The 19,871-nt window shown below is 44.8% G+C and overlaps 1 protein-coding gene across 1 annotated transcript in view; it reads right to left on the minus strand.

The window, feature by feature from the left end:
* DNAH1 (dynein axonemal heavy chain 1) overlaps positions 1 to 19,871 on the minus strand; it is a 184,880-nt gene that overhangs the window by 134,452 nt on the left and 30,557 nt on the right. The window contains exons 6-11 of the mRNA XM_038771244.1: positions 18,141 to 18,302; positions 17,118 to 17,370; positions 11,529 to 11,686; positions 7,997 to 8,208; positions 4,898 to 5,196; positions 2,788 to 2,938 (exon numbers count right to left, since the gene is read on the minus strand). Of these exons, the coding sequence (XP_038627172.1) occupies positions 2,788 to 2,938; positions 4,898 to 5,196; positions 7,997 to 8,208; positions 11,529 to 11,686; positions 17,118 to 17,370; positions 18,141 to 18,302 (1,235 nt within the window). The remainder of the gene's footprint in view (positions 1 to 2,787; positions 2,939 to 4,897; positions 5,197 to 7,996; positions 8,209 to 11,528; positions 11,687 to 17,117; positions 17,371 to 18,140; positions 18,303 to 19,871) is intronic.

Here is a 19,871-nt window from a genome sequence, read left to right on the forward strand (position 1 = left end):
TGAATTTAAGATAATGCCTCCTCAAATATGCTACAAAATAGAAAACTAATTCAAAACTCCACTCACTTTTCCCTACACCTCTATGTGTCTGTCACTAGTCTTCTATTTGTAAATTACCCTGCTGTCAACCTTCTTTCCCTTTTTACTTAATGTAACTGACATCCTATATACTTTTTAAAAACTCCAGTTATTTACAAGGTCAGGGCAGAAAACAGCTGGAGACTTGATTTGGAGCATCACGAGTTGATACACCAGAGAGATAGCCACATAAAAATAGAAAGAGAGAGACAGATAGAGGGATATAGGTGAGAGAGCCAGAGGTGCAGACAAACAAGGAAAAGGCAAAATTAAAAAATCCACATCTTGTTTTTGGTCTTTCTCTAGTCCTTTCTAATTTGGGCTCCACCCAGAGGAGAGAAAGATAAGGGAGGGAGAAGGGAATGAGGAGCTTCATTTTCCAAAGTGCGTAAGTACAATTGCTTAGGTTGCTATTTTGAGAAAAGCCTCTTTTCTACAAAATAAAATGGCTTTTAAAAAGCTCATCTTATAGAGCAATACTATACATAGGTGCCATTGGGTGCCCAGGGACAAGTAGTCTCTATCAGTGAAATGCCAAACTCTGACCCTGGTGGATTCTACATGCCAAAGTCATGAAGTGGAATAGGAAATAACCAAGGGTGGAATGCGTGAAGGAAGCTTTAGCTACCACCTTAAAAGAGGAATTAAAAAAACAATCCCGGAGAAAAAAGAACTGACCATCCCCTCCAATTCTGGCATTAGAACTATCAGATTTAATCAAAGCAAACATACTCCCCCTCACAATAAGGTGCTTTTGTTAAACTGTCTAAAATAAAGCTGGTATACCATGACTCTTCCCTGCTGGAAAATCTTGACTCTGAGCCTGTCTGCCTTTCTGCCAGCACAAGTGCCAACAGGAATCAGAGTTCAGATCCTAGTCTGGGGGCTGCCCTGGGGGTTTATGTGGATAGAGCACAGGCCTGGGAGTCAGAGGACCTGGGTTCTAATTCCGGCTCTGCCTCTTGCTTGCTGTGTATGACCTCGTTTCCCTCTGCCTCGGTTTCTTCAACTGTAAAATCGGGGATTCAATGCCCGCTCTCCCTCCTAGACTGTGAGCCTCAGGTGGACTGTGGGGGACTGTGTCTGACCTAATTACCTTTTATCTACCCCAGTGCTTAGAACAGAGCTTGACACATCGTAAGTCAATCATTCGGTCATATTTATTGAGCGCTTCCTAGGTGCAGAGCACTGTACTAAGCACTTGGGAGAGTACAATATAACAAAATTAGCAGACACATTCCCTTCCCACAATGCACTTACAGTGTTTAACAAATATCATAATAAAATAAAATACAAGCTCCTGGGCCAAATGACCCCTCGCAATCACTGGAGTTATGTTGCCAGGCATCAGAATAAGCTGGGTAAATCCTTCTAGCTTGTTCAGGGACTCCTGGAATTTGGGAAGGATCATTATAATTGTGGTATTTGTTAAGCACTTCTTATGTGATTGGCACTGGGGCAGATACAACACAATCAGATCAGACACAGTCCCTGGGCCACGTGGGACTCACAGGCTAAAGGGAAAGGAGAACAGATATTCCATCCCCATTTGACAGATAAGGAAACTGAGGACAGAGAATTAATTCTCTGTCTCCTCTTTCTCATTCTCCTCTTTCCCTCCTTCTCCCTTCCCTTCCCCTTCATGGCTCAGTGGAAAGAGGCCGGGCTTTGGAGTCAGAGGTCGTGGGCTCGAATCCCAGCTCCGCCACCTGTCTGCTGTGTGACCTTGGGCAAGTCACTTCACTTCTCTGGGCCTCAGTTCCCTCATCTGTAAAATAGGGATGAAGACTGTGAGCCCCCACGTGGGACAACCTCATCACCTTGTATCCCCCCCAGCGCTTAGAACAGTGCTTGGCACATAGCAAGCGCTCAACAAATGCCATCATTATTATTATTATTATTATTATCATCCTCTTCCTCCTCCTCCCTCTTCCCCGCCTCCTCCTTTTCTTTCCTCTCCCCTTTCCTCTTTCCTCTCCCCCTCCTCCCCCTCTCCATCCCCCCCGCCTTACCTCCTTCCCTTCCCCACAGCACCTGTATAGATGTATATATGTTTGTACAGATTTATTACTCTATTTTACTTGTACATATTTACTATTCTATTTATTTTATTTTGTTAATATGTTTTGTTTTGTTCTCTATCTCCCCCTTCTAGAATGTGAGCCCACTGTTGGGTAGGGACCGTCTCTAGATGTTGCCAACTTGTACTTCCCAAGCACTTAGTACAGTGCTCTGCACACAGTAAGTGCTCAATAAATACGATTGATTGATTGATTGATTGAATTGACTTGCCTAAGGTGGCCCGACAAGCAAGTGGTGGAGGGGGAATTAGAACCCTGGTCTCCTGACTGTCAGTCCTGTCCTCTATCCCCTAGTCTGTCAATCGTATTTATTGAGCGCTTTCTCATGCAGAACACTGTACTAAGCGCTTGGGAGAGTACTTTATAACAATATATCACACACATTCCCTTCCCACAGCCTCCGGTCCTTCCCCAAGAGATAAGAAAGTAAATTAGGGGCTTAAATTCTGGAATGCCATCCCCTCCCAGCAAAATTGGGGATAAGTTAAATGTTCAAAAGGCATTGCAAACAGAGAATTAGTCAGTGGTCATTCACCAAGGATAGCTGATAGCTGGGGGCCATGATATGACATATGTATGAGGGTCTTATTGAGTCCTTTTTGGTACTGGTGGCTCTCCAGGGCCCTACCTTCTCCAGCTGTGGCACACAGTAGGTCGCTATGACACCCTTGTCAAACACTGAAATCACCATAGTCTCGAAGTTTTCAAGAGGGGTACTAAAATGAACCCCAGTGCTGTCCAGAATCAGATCCACTAAGAAGAGAGGGTGCTTCAGTGGCCTGCAAAGGTAAGATGTTTAGTCCAGAATTAGAGTTGAATCAAAGGGAGGGCCAGGGCCCACGTCAAATGGTAAGCGAGGCAAGCACCCACTTCAGGGGACAAAGGAGAAATTGCAGTCTCTCACAAAATGGTGGACACCTGGTCCTTCATAAATATGGAAGCCGCACCGTCCTTCTCAAAGGTGGTGGCTGGGTGGTCCCCCTCAAAGATGGGGTGCTACTGGCCATCCCAAAGATGAGCCATCAGCGAGGCATTCATCAAGGTCTCAGAGCTGAGCTTGCCCAGGACACATGCCCGAGGGACAACTGTGGGGGCAGGGACAGAGCGGTGATGGTGGTGCCAGAGAAATGCTCTTCCGCACAATGTTGCATATGATGTCAAATGGAGTTGGCGGGGCAGTTAAATTTTTTCCCACCTTAAGGCAGTCAAATCTCTGAAACCAGCCCTGCTGGTGATACCCTCAATACAAGTGGGGCAAGTGATAAGTTACAGGGGGGATATTTGGGGGCCTTGAGATTCTGTAACAGTTATTTTTTTTTTTTTTTTAAAAAAGCAGACTGGAGTTAAAAACCAACCAACCCAATTGAAGATTTTCTTCTGCTGCTTGGATTTTAAGCCCCCAAACATCGAGTGTTTTCTTGATCTTTTCATTTAAGATAACCCCAAACTGTCAAAAATTCACTGAATCAGGAAATTAATATGATCTACTCTAGGAGCCTGAACTCAGTAGCTTTTAACTTTCAGAAAACCTAGCACAATGTCTGTGTTTCTTTTACAACCAGCTAGTGGCATTTTTAGCCACTAGGAAAATTACAGGCCTTGTAACCTTGTATCCCACAGGGCACACAGTTCCAATGTCAAGGAATGTGGCATGACATTGAGGTGACACTTGCAGGTTGCTCATATACTGTGAGTTCTTTTCCCTGTCTTCTGGTTGGGGTGCTGGATTATCATGAACTGTCCAGTCCAGGTTATAGTCTTTGGCACTTAAAACTTCTGGGTAAAATCTCCTTTACCCTACCCCAGAAGAACAGAAGCCCTGAGAATAGACATCTTATTAAATAAGGGCTTGTGTCTCTATCAGGAACTATAAATGGCCATGTGCTAATTGATTAATTAATTGATTAGTAAGCACCTTTGAAGAGTGTTGTCATGGTGGCAGCAATTCAATATGCATTGAAAGTATTTCACAAGTGGGATGCCACAGAATTCCATGGACATGCTTTACTACTTTATAAGGTAGGGATCCCCTGTTCTTTGTTTGGCACCAGGATGTTCAAAACTCTCCACATCTGGTGTTCATGAGTAAACCAGGACCCACGTAATGTCAACACTCAAAGAACTTTCAATTTAAACTGGCTTCTCAGTGAGGTGTCAAAAGAGTGTTGTGCTTCATAGCTCAATCTATCAGGGCATGAAAAATTTGTCGTAAGAAAAAGAAGCATGACTCAGTGGAAAGAGCATGGGCTTGAGAGTCAGAGGTCATGGGTTCTAATCCCAGCTCCGCTGCTTGTCAGCTGTGTGACTTTGGGCAAGTCATTTCACTTATCTGGACCTCAGTTACCTCATCTGTAAAATGGGGATTAAGACTGTGAGCCCCATGTGCGACAACCTGATTACCTTGTATCCCCCCAGTGCTTAGAACAGTGCTTGGCACATAGTAAGCGCTTAACAAATGCCATTAAAAAAAATCTCAAATCTGTTTTTAAAAGATTGTTGTCTTTCCTTTTCATTTCTCTCTCTCTCTCTCTCTCTCTCTCTCTCTCTCTCACACACACACACACACACACACACACACACAGTCTTTCTGTACAGAAAGAGAACTGTACAGCAAATGTTTGAGGATGTGTCATATCCGTTCCCAGTGTCCAGTTCCCCCTCCAAGAATACATTCCCTTCCCCCGTCACATAGAACTTATTGATCATCTGCATGCCCATACAATATCCTCTCTCCTTACTGGTATGGGCTCTCAATGAGGTTCCCACACCATTTCATATCTTCTGAGCAATGCAGAACACTACAGCAGGCATCCAGGATGAGCTGGGAGAAATTAGCTAACGATTCCTTGACCAGGTAGCGTAAGGTGCTCTGTAGGTTGTACTTGATGAGCTCCATCAGCTTGTGCAGTTTAGACAACTGGTATATTTCCCAGTTGGTTTCCCGGACGTTGTACCAGCCTTTGCTTATATCCCTTAGGCTGTTCCTTACCACCAACTTAAGATTGCTGATCCAAGTGTCCTTGAGATACAGCTGCACCTAGACAAAGGAATGGACGGCAAACAGTCATCCCCTCGGAGCCTAGTCATTTTCCAATGGCTGTCCCTTGTGAAGATACTCCCATCCACCCAGCTGTCAGGGAATGTGTCTGCTTAGTGTCGTATCGTACTCTCCCAAGTGCTTAGTATAGCGCTTTGCACACAGAAAGCGCTCAATAAATATGATTGACTGTCAGCAAATTAATCAATAAATCAATTTATTGAGTGCTTTCTGTGTGCAGAGCACTTGGGAAAGTACAATAAAGTAAGTAGACACAATTCCTGTCCTTGTAAAGAAGGAATTTATAGTCTATATATGGACTATATGTATATAATATGTAAGCATTCTTGACATCTTTATTAAGAAAAGATCATCTTTCTATTACTGAAAGTCAGAAGAGATGTGCTTCACACTTCACTCATTTGCTGAGCTTCTCTAACTCACTAAAGATCCTCTCCACCAACACCACTTAGCACTATAGGACTTAAAATGTCCAAGATCAATCATTCAATCAATCAGTCATATTTACTGAGTGCTTACTGTGGGCAGAGCACTGTACTAAGCACTTGGGAGAGTACAATGGAGTAAGTAAACTCAATCCCTGACCTTTCAAAGAAGGAATTCCTAGTTCTTATATACATGAAAGATGATCTTTTCTTAATATGAAGAGGAGTCAAGAATACGTATATTCTTGACTCATCTTTATTAAGCTCACTGTGGGCAAGGGATGTGTCTGTTTATTGTTATATTGTACTCTCCCAAGTGCTTAGTTACAGTGCTCTGCAATTGTATTTATTGTGCTCAATAAATACAATTGATTGATTGACTGATCTTTCTACTGATGAAAATCAGAAGAGATATGACTCACATTTCATTCACTTTCTGAGCTTCCCTAACTCACTGAAAATACTCTCCACTCAGCATCACAGGACTTGAAATGTCCAAGATGAGAGTAGAGTAAAGGAAGACAAAGGAAGGAGTTTGTTTTATCTAGTCAGTATAGGTGCAAGGCCAGCAGATCCACTTTTACTTCCCAGTGAAATGAAGAAAAGTATTGTTTTTTTTTTTTCTTCAAGACCTTTGTTTAGCTCATCTTAAAAAGGTGCTGAGACCAACTAAACAAATAAAACCTTGGTCATCTCTCATTATTCTCTGGACAAGATGGGAGAACCCAAGGAAATAAACATTAGGGAAGAAGGGAACATGCAAGTCCAAATGGAATGTGGAAATACATTCAGGGTAAATAAAAATTCAATCAGTAGGCAGTTCTTTCATAGACTTATTTTATACTAAGGAATTAGGTTGAGTAGATCCAATTTTTGCTACTCATCTCCCATCCAACAAATTCTCCCACTCACCCCAGCAGAAAGGACAGAAGCAGCCTCAGCATGAGGCCTCCACAAAACTTAAAAACTCAGGAAGGCTGTGGAGGCTACTATCTGTCAATGTCAGTCAGTCAGTCAATGGTATTTATTGAGTGCTATCTTTGTGCAGAGCATTGTACTAAGCCCTTGGGAGAGTATAATGCAAAAGAGTTAGTAAATAAGTTCCCTGCCCACAAGGAGCTTTCAGTCTAGAAGTGGAGACAGGCATTAATATAAATAAATGAATTACGGATATGTTCGTCAGTGCCATGGGGCTGAGGGTGGGGTGAACAGCAAATGCCTAAAAGGTACAGATTCACGTGCGTAGGCAATGCAAAAGAGAGAGGGAGTAGGGGAATTGAGGGCTTATGTTGAGGAAGGCCTCTTGGAGGAGATGTAATTTTATTAAAGTTTTGAAAGCAGGGAGAGTGGTGGTCTGTTATATATGAAGGGGGCGGATGGAATTCCAGGCCAGAGGGAGGACATGGGCAAGGGGTCAACGGTAAGACGATTGAGATCAACGTACAGTGAATAGGTTCACTTTAGAGATCAAAGTGTGAGGGCTGGGTTGTAGTAGGAAATCAGTGAGGTAAGGCAGGAGGAGGAGAGCTGCTTTAGTGTTTTAAAGCAGACGGTAAGGAGTTTCTGGTGGACGCAGAGATGGTTGGACAACCACTGGAGATTCTTGAGAACTGGGGAGACACGGATCGCATCTATTTTAGAAAAATTATCTGAGCAGCAGAGTGAAGTATGGACTGGAGTGGAGAGAGGCAGAAGCAGGGAGGTCAGTGAGGAGGCTGACTCAGTAGTCAAGGCGGGATATGATAAGCTCCTAACATCCCTTCTCCTCCAAGAAGCCTTCCCCAATTAAGCCCTCTTTCCCTCGGTTTGCTCTCCCTTCAGTGTCGTCTATGCGCTTGGATCTGTGACCTTTGGACATTTTATATTTTCCCCACCCCCAACCCCACAGCACTTACATACATATTTTTAAATTATGTATTACAAATTACATATTTATTTATATGAATGTCTGTCTCCCCCTCTAGACTGTAAGCGTATCATTGGCAGGGAATGTATCAGCTATTTCTGTGGTACTGAAAGGATGGATTCTGGAGATGTGGAGGTAAACCTGACAGGATTTGGTGACAGACTAAATACATGGGTTGAAGGAGAGAGACCAGTAGAGGATAATGCCAAAGGTACTCTTAAATTGTGAGCCCCTTCAGTTTTACCTGTGCATTCTTTCCCAGAGCTTAGTCCATTGATCTGCACACAATAAACACTTAATAAATGCTATGATTACTATTATAAAAAGGCCTCTGCCAAAACAGAAACCACTGTACTACCTTGAGTCAAGTTTATTTCTTAAATCCCAATTTTCCCTCCTTCTATCTCTTTTTTCCTGCTTGCTAGCCTCCCCGGTCTGATCCTCTTACCTGAGTAATGGTCTGAGTCTGCATCTGTTCAAACTCCTCTAGTCGCCCACATTTACTCAAGGTGGCATGAAACAGGGACATGGAGGCCACTTCGTTGTTTTCCATCTGCATCTTGTACAGGACTGAGATGACCTCTGGCCGGGTGAGGAGAGACACGAAGGTGAAGGCTCTCCTCTGTTTTGGGAATGAATACTCTGGAACGGGGACGAGCCCTGGCAGAAGGAGAAGTGCATTTCACGGTCAACAGAAGGGGGTAGGTTGGGGTGATCTTTCTGAAAGAGCCCAGAGGTATGATTCATCCAGAGAATGACCCGACCCTTCAATCCCCAAGTTCAAATGCTCCTTATACCCAAAAGAGAAAGAATGTTAGATGTAACATTAGAAACGCAACACGGCCTAGTGGAAAGAGCACGGGCCTGGGGGCCTGATGACCTGGGTTCTGATCCCGGCTCTGCCACCTGTCTGCTGTGTGAACTTGGGCAGGTCACTTAACTTGTCTGTGCCTCAGTTACCTCATCTATAAAATGGGAATTGCGACTGTGAGCCCCATATGAGACCTGGACTGTGTCCAACTTGATTATCTTACATCTACCCCAGTGCTTAGTACAGTGCCCAGCACATAGTAAGTATTTAACAAATACAATTTTTAAAAATGTAATTTGGAGAGGTTTGTATTCTGGATGATATAGTCGGCCTCCAGTTATTTCACTAGCAGATTCCCAGAGGGTTGGAACCTACTGATTATTATTCCTTCCTTTAACTGGAATCTCCTCAAAGCTGGTGTCTTTTCACAGTTTTAATGAACAACCATCTAGATGCTGTATGCAGGCCCAGGCCACAGTTCAACTCCCAAAAGAGCTGTGGACTAAGGCAGTTGCCCCAGTTCATGTCTATCTTTAGAAACACTGAAGATTTAAAGGGAAGAAGATACAGTTGGTTGGCATTGTTTATAAAGGGAAATTTTTCTACAGTACTGTTTTGTAGGCAAAGAAGAAAATCTTGCTTCTCAGATAAGAGAAGCAGCATGGCTCAATGGAAAGAGCATGGGCTTGGGAGCCAGAGGTCATGGGTTTTAATCCCAGCTCCGCCACTTGTCAGCTGACTTTGGGCAAGTCACTTAACTTCTCTGGGCCTCAGTTACCTCATCTATAAAATGGGGATTAATTAATCAATCAATCGTATTTATTGAGCGCTTACTGTGTGCAGAGCACTGTACTTACTAAGCGCTTGGGAAGTACAAGTTGGCAACATATAGAGACAGTCCCTACCCAACAGTGGGCTCACAGTCTAGAAGGGGGAGACTGAGAACAAAACCAAACATACTAACAAAATAAAATAAATAGAATAGATATGTACAAGTAAAATAAATAAATAGAGTAATAAATATGTACAAACATATATACATATATACAGGTGCTGTGGGGAAGGGAAGTAGGTAAGATGGGGGGGATGGAGAGGGGGACGAGGGGGAGAAGAAGGAAGGGGCTCCATCTGGGAAGGCCTCCTGGAGGAGGTGAGCTCTCAGTAGGGCCTTGAAGGGAGGAAGAGAGCTAGCTTGGCGGTTGGGCAGAGGGAGGGCATTCCAGGCCTGGGGGATGACGTGGGCCGGGGGTCGATGGCGGGACAGGCGAGAACGAGGCACTGTGAGGAGATTAGCGGCAGAGGAGCGGAGGGTGCAGGGTGGGCTGTAGAAGGAGAGAAGGGAGGTGAGGTAGGAGGGGGCGACGTGATGGACAGCCTTGAAGCCCAGGGTGAGGAGTTTCTGCCTGATGCGCAGATTGATTGGTAGCCACTGGAGATTTTTGAGGAGGGGAGTAACATGCCCAGAGCGTTTCTGGACAAAGACAATCTGGGCAGCAGCATGAAGTATGGATTGAAGAGGGGAGAGACACGAGGATGGGAGATCAGAGAGAAGGCTGATGCAGTAGTCCAGACGGGATAGGATGAGAGCTTGAACGAGTAGGGTAGCAGTTTGGATGGAGAGGAAAGGGCGGATCTTGGCAATGTTGCAGAGCTGAGACCGACAGGTTTTGGTGACGGCTTGGATGTGAGGGGTGAACGAGAGAGCGGAGTCGAGGATGACACCAAGGTTGCGGGCTTGTGAGACGGGAAGGATGGTAGTGCCGTCAACAGAGATGGGAAAATCAGGGAGAGGGCAGGGTTTGGGAGGGAAGACAAGGAGTTCAGTCTTGGACATGTTGAGTTAAGACTAAGACTGTGAGCCCCACGTGGGACAACCTGGTCAGCTCGTATCCCCCCAGCGCTTAGAACAGTGCTTGGCACATAGCAAGTGCTTAACAAATGCCATCATTATTATTAACAACGGCATTTATTAAGCGCTTACTATGTGCAAAGCACTTTTCTAAGTGCTGGGGAGGTTACAAGGTGATCAGGTTGTCCCACGGGGGGCTCACAGTCTTCATCCCCATTTTACAGATGAGGGAACTGAGGCCCAGAGAAGTGAAGTGACTTGCCCAAAGTCACACAGCTGACAATTGGCGGAGCCGGGATTTGAACCCATGACCTCTGACTCCAAAGCCTGTGCTCTTTCCACTGAGCCACGCTGCTTCTCTCATTATTAATATTATTATTATTATTATTATTATTATTATTATTATTATTACTATAAACCAAGGAGGCTTTACCTGCACCACTCAAGGGTGGCTGTGTCAACTAGTCCTGCAAAATAAATTGATTCTTCTCAACTACCAGTGGGCCTCTTAGAAGCTGGTGAGAGGAAGAGAGGCAATCAATCAATCGTATTTGTTGAGTGCTTACTGTATGCAGAGCACTGTACTAAGCTCTTGAGAGAGTACAACACAACAATATCACAGACACATTCCCTGCCCACAATGAGTTTACAGTCTAAAGGATGAGCTTACAGTCTAGAGGAAAGGAAACAAGTTCATCAGTAAAGGCCCTAGTAGAATAATTTGCTGGGCCTGAGGAATCCAGGCCTATGCTCAGATCCATCACTGTCTCTCTGCCAAAATTATATATATATTTTTATATATATATATATATATATATATATATATATATATATATATATATATATATATATATAATAGTGATCAGTGGGGTTGGGAGTTTTCTTCCAAGAAGGGAGGAATTCACAAAAAGACCCTCAGGAGAGAGTGAGGCAAAAAGACTTGATGGGCTCAAATGCAACATTATTATTACGGCATTTGGTAAGCACCAAATGTCGAACAGTGTCGAACACTGTTCTAAGCCCTGGGGTAGATGCAAGTGAATCACTTAGTGAGTGAGTTGGTGGGTATGGGGCCCAAACCATCACGGTCATCTCACTGGTAAGTCTGAGCAAGTCACCTTTCCCTGCTCTGTGACTCCATCTCTGTGAAATGGGGCCAGTAATATCAATCTACCTCATAGGAGAGTGTTCTGGGGAATGAATAATAAATCATTTCAATGTCTTCTGGAACCCTGGGGTGATGGGACGCCAGAGAGACAGACAGACAGACAGACAGACAGATTTTGGACAGAGTATGATTGTTCTTACTGGGTCCCATACCATTGTCAGGCACCCGCATCTCCTCTTGCTCAGGCACACTAATGAAATTATATTTCTGAGGGTTGGCAATGATGCTTTCGTCAAAAGTGATCCTGTTCATGGTCCGTTCGTAGTCCAGGTTCACCTCTTTAGTCAGGAGGCTGAGTGCTTCCTCAGCTCTGTTGCAGCCAAGAAAAAGGAAATGGAGAGGTACAATCAGCTTTCTGTACTTCCCTCTTGCCCAGCTACTCAGCATGTATTCCAGTTGATTTCTTTAGTAGGGAATAAGCAATTGGGATGAAAATGTGAGAAACAGGGTGGCCTAAGGGAAAAATAATGGGCCTGGAAGTCGAAGGACCTGGATTCTAATCCTGCCTCCACACTTGCCTGCTGTGTGACCTTGGGCAAGTCACTTAACATCTCTGTGCCTCAGTTTCCTCAACTGTAAAATGGGGATTCAATACCTGTTCCCCCTCCTACTTAGACTGTGAACGCTGTGTGGGACTGAGACTGTGTCTGAGCTGATTAACTTGTATCTACCCCAGTGCTTAGAACAGTGCTTGACACATAGTATGCACTTAACAAATACTGTAATCATTACTAAAACTGTTAAAAGTAAATTGCTTCATGGGCCTAGAGACAGGATAGCTAACTGCTTTGACCTTTCCTGACTCACAGATCCTGTCTCTATAAGAGAAGTAGCGTGGCTCAGTGGAAAAGAACATGGGCTTTGGAGTCAGAGGTCATGGGTTCAAAACCCGGCTCCGCCAATTGTCAGCTGTGTGACTTTGGGCAAGTCACTTCACTTCTCTGGGCCTCAGTTACCTCATCTGTAAAATGGGGCTTATGACTGTGAGCCCCCCGTGGGACAACCTGCTCACCTTGTAACCTCCCCAGCACTTAGAACAGTGCTTTGCACATAGTAAGCGCTTAATAAAAGCTATCATTATTACTATTATTATTCCCTTAGCTACTGCTGCTGAATTTCTATGCCTCTGACTTGGACTCACTCAGCTTGTTTTTCTGTCTGTGTCTTTATATTACTGCAATAGCCTCCTTGCTTGTCTGCCAGTTTCCAGCCTCTCTCTTCTCCTACGCACACAGTAAGACTCACCTTTCCCCAAGCACTGATCGTATCACTTCAGTGAATCAATCATATTTAATCGAGCGCTTACTGTGCGCAGAGTACAACACAACAATATGACAGGCACATTCCCTGCCCACAGTGATCTTACAGTCTAGAGGGGGAGACAGGCATTAATATAAATAAATTAATTACTGATCCGTACATAAGTGCTGGAGGTGGTGAATGAAGGTAGCAAGTCAGGGCAAGGCGGAAGAGAGAGGGAGAAAAGGAAATGAGGGCTTAGTCAGGGATGGTCTCTTGGAGAAGCTGTGTCTTCAGGAAGGCACATCTTGGATCAGTAACCATCTCTAGGCCTGGGGTAACCCCCACAGACCCCCACATCCAGCTCCTTTCATTCATTCATTCATTCATTTATTCAATCATATTTATTGAGCACTTACTGTGTGCAGAGCACTGTACTAAATGCTTGGAAAGTACAATTCAGCAATAGAGAGAGACAATCCCTGTCCACACCAGGCTTACAGTCTAGAAGGGGGGAGACAGACATCAAAACAAGTAAAACAAGTAAACAGGCACCAGTATAAATAAATTATAGGTATATACACATCAAAACAAGTAAACAGGCATCAATATAAATAGAATTATAGATATATACATATCTACATAAGTGCTGTGGGGCGGGGAGAGGGGGTAGAGCAAAAGGAGCGAGTCAAGGAGAAGCGGAGGGGAGGGGGAGCTGAGGAAAAGGGGGCTTAGCCCTGAACAGTTCCATCATGGTCATTTACGGGCCATGTTCAATATCAAATATCAAGGCAAAATCATGAACAGTGAAGTTCTGGAATGCGGTCAGTCACCAAGCACCAAAGCTGTGTTGGTCTAAACACAGCTATGCTGAGTGGGACACGTGAGAAGAATGAGCCACGGCAGGATATCCAAACAACTGTCATCTGGAGAGCAGAAATTGGGAAACCAAAAACAAGGTGGGCAGAGGAAACATTTTAAGGACATGGTAGAACAAAGACTCAGACGATGCATTCATCCCCAGCTGAAAGCTGGGAGTGAATTGCTGGGATGGCACACTGCAATGAAGAAAGGAGCAGCTCTGTTTGAGCAAAAGCTTCACGAGGCATGAATGACAAGGAGGCAAAAGAGAAAACTGCCAGGTGCTGCAAACATTAAACGTATCAACATAACAAGGGATGACCTTTTTGTGTGCCCAGTGTCATCAGGACTGTGGATCCTGCATTGGTTTTTTTCAGCCACACCTGCACTCATAGGTGAATTCACCATCACTAGTCAAAGGACAACTCTCTTTCTCCTCTCTGTCCCTCCACAAACACACACACACAAGTGTGTGTGTGTATATAGGCACTTACTATATTCCACAGTTGCTCATCAAATCAAAGAGCTGCAAATAGTTTTGTCCATCTTCCCCCTTTAGAATGTAAGCTCACTGTGGGTAGGGAATGTGTCGGTTATTCAGTTTCTCCCAAGTGCCCAGTGCAGTGCATCGGATCAAGTGGGCGCTAAATAAACGCTGCTGCTGCTGCTACTACTACTACCACTATTACTATTAAATAGGGTTAAAAGCTCTCTGTAATCTTGACTTCCACTTATCAGTGCTTTGCACATAGTAAGCGCTTAACAAATGCCATTATCATTATTATTATTATTATTATTATCCCTCATTTCCTCCAGTCCCCTCTAGTTACCATATCCCAAATAATACCTCACATGACTCTGAGAATTCCAATCACACCAACTCCCCTCCAGGACTCGTGTAATTGATCTATGGCATTTATTGAATGCTTGCTGTGTGCAGGGCACACAGTGCAGAGTATTGAGAAGCAGCATGGCCCAGTGGAAAAAGCCCAGGCCCGGGAGTCAGAGGACCTGGGTTCTTTTTTGTTTGTCCATGTCACTCTATGTCTCTGTCCCTGCTTCTGTGTTTCTGCTTCTCTCGGAATCACTATGGATATTCTTCAGTGTGTCCATTTATGTTTCTTTGTCTTTGTCGCTGACTCTGTAGCTTTGTGCGCCTCTGTGTTTCTCCCTCGTCCCTATATATGCAGGTCCATTCCTCTGTGTGTGTGTGTGTGTGTATGTTTGTGTATGCATGTGTGTGCATTTTTGAACATACTTGTCCAAATGTATGGTATGTGTAGGCAGCCTGTCAGTGTTCATCCCAGCTTGAGCTCATTTCCCTCCCTGAACTCTAGAACCATCTGATTTTTTCCACATAATAATAATAATGATGATAATAATAATAATGGCATTTATTAAGCGCTTACTGTGTGCAAAGCACTGTTCTAAGCACTGGGGAGGTTACAAGGTGATCAGGTTGTCCCACAGGGGGCTCACAGTCTTAATCCCCATTTTAAAGATGAGGTAACTGAGGCCCAGACAAGTTAAGTGACTTGCCCAAAGTCACACAGCTGACAATTGGTGGAGCCGGGATTTGAACCTATGACCTCTGACTCCAAAGCCCGTGCTCTTTCCACTGAGCCACGCAGCTTCTCTATCTAGGACCTGGGCTGGTTCAGTAATAATAATAATAGTTATGGTGTTTGTTAAGCGCTTACTGTGTGCCAAGCACTGTTCTAAGAGCTGGGGTAGATACAAGGTAATCAGGGTGTCCCATGTGGGGCTCACAGTCTTAATCCCCATTTTCCAGATGAGGTAACTGAGGCACAGAGAAGTTATGTGGCTTGCCCAAGGTCACACAGCAGACAAGTGGCGGAGGTGGGATTAGAACCCACATCCTCTGCCTCCCAAACCCGTGCTCCTACCACTAAGCCCGCTGCTTCTCTCTTCTATCTACTAAGAGAAGCAGCATGGCTCAGTGGAAAGAGCATGGGCTGTGGAGTCAGAGGTCATGGGTTCAAATCCCAGCTCTGCCAATTGTCAGCTGTGTGACTTTAGCAAAGTCACTTAACTTCTCTGTGCCTCAGTTACCTTATCTGTAAAATGGGGATTAAGACTGTGAGCCCCCTGTGGGACAACCTGATCACCTTGTAACCTCCCCAGCGCTTAGAACAGTGCTTTGCATATAGTAAGCGCTTAATAAATGCCATCATTATTATTATTATTACTAACACTCTTCCTGCACTCACTGGTTGAAGACCTCCATCTTGCTTAGGGTGGAGAAAGACAGGGTTGGAGAAAGGGGACTTGGGTCAAGTCAACAGTTATGGAGTTCCAGCCTATCACAACCTGACATTTCCTGTCTTGTGACCTTTATCTGCATATATTAATCCTCTTTCTTTCTTCCACTGGACTGTTAACTCCTTAAGGATAGGGACTGTGTCTTGTTTTCTCCTTTGTAATTCCCAAAGCATCTAGATCAGCATTGAAGCCTGGATCACATTGGCCTTTTCAGCTGCACACATATTCAGAGATGAGCTTCACTATCAGTTTTGTCTTCTTTGAGCACAAAGGACAACTATATTATCATCTATACTGTTCAATATAAATGAACACATATATAAATGAACTAACGAATCACGTGAGTAGTAGTTATAGTAATGGTAGTAATAGTATTTATTAAGCTCCTACTGTGTGCAGAGTACACAGAAACAGTGTACAGACAGAACACAGAAATAGTGAATGAGTGAGTGAATGGATGTAGTGTATGGTAGAATCCTGAACACAGGGCACATGGGTAAATGAGTTTGGTGACTTCAACATGGCCTTCATTTATCACAGAAGTTTAGTGGCAGTGGAAGCGGCTACTAATGGCAGAGCTGGTGATGGAAACTGGAGAGAGGGACTAAAATAGAAGGGTGAGATTTGATGTCAGTCTTTCTGCATGTTAAAAAGTCTTTGTTCTCTGAATTTGGCCACACGGCTACCAAAAACCTGTCCCTGTTCTCCTTCTCATTCTCCTCCAGTTGACATGCTGGGTTTGCCCAATGCTCACTTCTGCCTGCTGCAAAGTGATATCGACTGAAATGTCAATCTCTCTGTGCTGATGACACTGCCCAGAGAGCAGAGTAGCTAGCACAAGCCCACAAGGATTGGGTGGGTGGGAGAGGAAAGAGAAGAGGGCTGAGCAAAACTGGGGGGCTTATGGATCAGATTCCCATTATCTAGGCTAAGGCTGAGAATATGAAGAAGACAATAATTCTAAATTGCAGGGACAGGGAGTAAACAACCTGTGTCACTTCCAGGAAATGTTTTTCAGGTTACAACATTTTTCAGAAAAAGAGACTTGACTAGCTGACCCTTTAATCAAGCCGAGCCCATCCTCACAATCATCTCGTTCTCCAGGCCACTCAACCCAATCAAATCCACTCTTTTCCATTCCATTAGACTGCTAGAGAGCATCCTGCTGGCTGAAAGGGCATTTAGTCAACGCAGCTGAAGCTCTTCTAAATGTTGGCCCCAGAAAGCGGGGACCCTTAATCTGGCTACACCAGACGGGGACACGCTGCGATGACATTGACTTTTGACCCAGTGGGGATCCAGGACTTTCCAGAACCCATCTCTATGCCTGATGGGAGAGGAAAAGCAGGGTTACTCACCTGGCCTCTTGTCGCAGCCCTGGAGTGCTCATTGCCCAATGTTTTATTCTGTCTAGGCTCTCCTCACAGATGACTCTCTGGCCCACACAGGGAATGCAGTCCAGGTACAGGTTGTACCGCAAGAGTTCCTCCGTTTTCTTGCGAAGGGAGCTGGCCGAGATCACGCGCTGAGCGAACACAAGGGGGTTCTCTGAGCCGAACAGCAGCTGGATCCGGGGCACCCAGTACTGACAGGGCAGAAGAGGGGCTCGGCCTGGGAACACAGGACCAGACATGAAAACCACCCCACATTGTGAAGGACTGCCTGGGGAGTAGTACGGTCCTCTAGATCGTAAGCTCATTGTGGGCAGGGAACGTGTCTCCCAAATCTGTCATATGGTACTCTCCCAAGTGCTGAGTACAATGCTCTGCATACACTAAGTGCTCAGTAAATACCACCGATCCACTGATTGATTGGAAATGGTGAGTGCTAGGGGAATAAGGCTGAGGGTCAGATCTTGCACTTGGATCTGTACCCTTTAAACATTTTACATTTAGCCCACCCTTAGTACCAAAGCACCTATGTACAAATGCATAATGTATTTGAATGTCTGTCTCTCCCTCTAGACTGTAACGCCTGGTGGGCAGGGAATGTGTCTACCAACTTTGTTGAATTCTCCCAAGCACTTAGCACAGTGCTCTGCACCCACTAAGTGCTCAGTAAATACCACTGATCGATGGCAGGGAAGTCCAGAAGAATTCTTCTCTCTAGACTATTAGCTCACTGAGGGCAGGAGACATGTCTACTAACTCTGCTATATTGGACCCTCCCAAGATTTAGTAGACTGCTCTGCACACAATAAGTGCTCAATTAATTTGATTGATTGATTGATTGAAATTCCCTCACTAATACTTGGAGAGGCATCAGTGAGTTTCTGGAAAAACCAAATCCAGCAATTTGGGGTTTACAGGGCCCCAGCGAGGATATGGTAAGTGTGACAGAAAGAATATAGGTGCTCTCCTTCCTATGCAATCAGCAGTTACCTGCAGGAGTCATTCCTCCATTCAGTATGATCTGCCCCTCTTCATCTCGCACCTTTCCTTTCTCTTTCATCTTATGGACTAGGTACAACTTATTTTCCTCATCATAATCCAGAACTCCAACACTGAACCACATATAGGTCACTTCTTTGCTGAATGGATTCTCTAATGCAAGAGAGGAAAAAAAACAAACAAAGGGCATCAGATCAGTGATGCTGAGACATTCATTCATTCAATCGTTCAAATGTATTTATTGTGCGGAGCACTGTACTGAGCACTTGGGAGAGTACAATACAACAATAAACAGACACAACAGCTGCCCACAATGAGCTTACAGTCTAGAGGCACTGGCTGGCACCAGGGTGTTGTGCACATCAGGTCCACAGAAAGCTGCTGCTGCCATTCAGGACAGCGGGAACCTCCTGTCTGATTTAAGAACTGTTTTCAACTCTGTCAAGATCATAGAAAGAATAGAAAAGACTTCTTCGGGCTCCCTGCAGGGACAGCTCTGGGAGATGGCGGACTGAAGCAGTTTGGGGTCTCATTCAATCTTCGAGTTTCCGTCCCTTAGGGGTGGAAACAAATGCAATGTGAGCCAGCACTTTTGAAATAAGGAAGAGAAGGCATCCAACTGAGATTCTTTCTCTGTTCTATATTAGTGAGCCCACAGAAGCCCACCTGTTGTTCACTGGGCATTTGGTCATATTTAACTCTCTAGTCTTGCATACGTTGGAAAGAAGAACATTGTCAACATTTCTCTTTCAGAACACCGCCTCTGTGCCGAGTCTTTTTGACCTTGTGTTTTTAAGGTTGTTTACAGAGTGGTGGGAAATCTGCAATATACCCCCTGGGTCTTCCCTGTCGACTAGAAGCTCCTTGTGGACAGGGATTACATCTCCCAAGTCTGTTATACTGTACTCTCCCATGTGCCTAGTAAAGTGCTCTGCACACGATAAATGCTCAGTAAGTACCATTGAATGATTGATTCCACCCCACTGGACCTCCAAGCAATGTCGCCAGTAACCCCTATTGTCCTCTGTGCCCCTCTGGGGTTCCACTCCCCACCTGCCCCACCCCAGTGGGGCCTGGAAGAACTCAAACACTGGTAATGGAGGAGGGAGAGGCTGCAGACAGAGAGACCAGCAAGGAGGCCAATGCCATAGCCTAGTCATGACATGACAGGAGTTCGGACCAGGGCGGTAGCAGTTTGGGAGGTGAGGAAGGGATAATAATGATGGTATTTGTTAAGCGCTTACTAATGTGCCAAGCACTGTTCTAAGCGCTGGGGTAGATACAAGGTAATCAGGTTGTCCCACATGGGGTTCACAGTCTTAATCCCCATTTTCCAGATGAGGTAACTGAGGCACAGAGAAGTTAAGTGACTTGTCCAAAGTCATAAAGCTGACAAGTGGCGAAGCCAGGATTAGAACCCAGGACCTCTGACTCCCAAGCCTGTGCTCTTTCCACTAAGCCACGCTGCTTCTCATAGGAAGAAGTAGGGGGAAGCAGCAAGATTTGGCAGATATGAAAGTTGAAGGATCGCAAGGAGTCAAGGATGACATCAACACTGTGGGCTTCTGGGACAGAAAGGATGGTGGTGTCATTGACTAAAATGGGAAAGTTAGGGGGAGGGGGCAGTTTGGGAGGGAAGAAGAATAGTTCCATCTTAATATTTCATTTCTGTCTCTATTAAGATGTAAGCTCCTTGTGGGCAGGTTATGTGTCTTGTGGTTC

The sequence above is a fragment of the Tachyglossus aculeatus genome, chromosome X2 (assembly GCF_015852505.1).
Source record: "Tachyglossus aculeatus isolate mTacAcu1 chromosome X2, mTacAcu1.pri, whole genome shotgun sequence".
Taxonomy (NCBI): domain Eukaryota; kingdom Metazoa; phylum Chordata; class Mammalia; order Monotremata; family Tachyglossidae; genus Tachyglossus; species Tachyglossus aculeatus.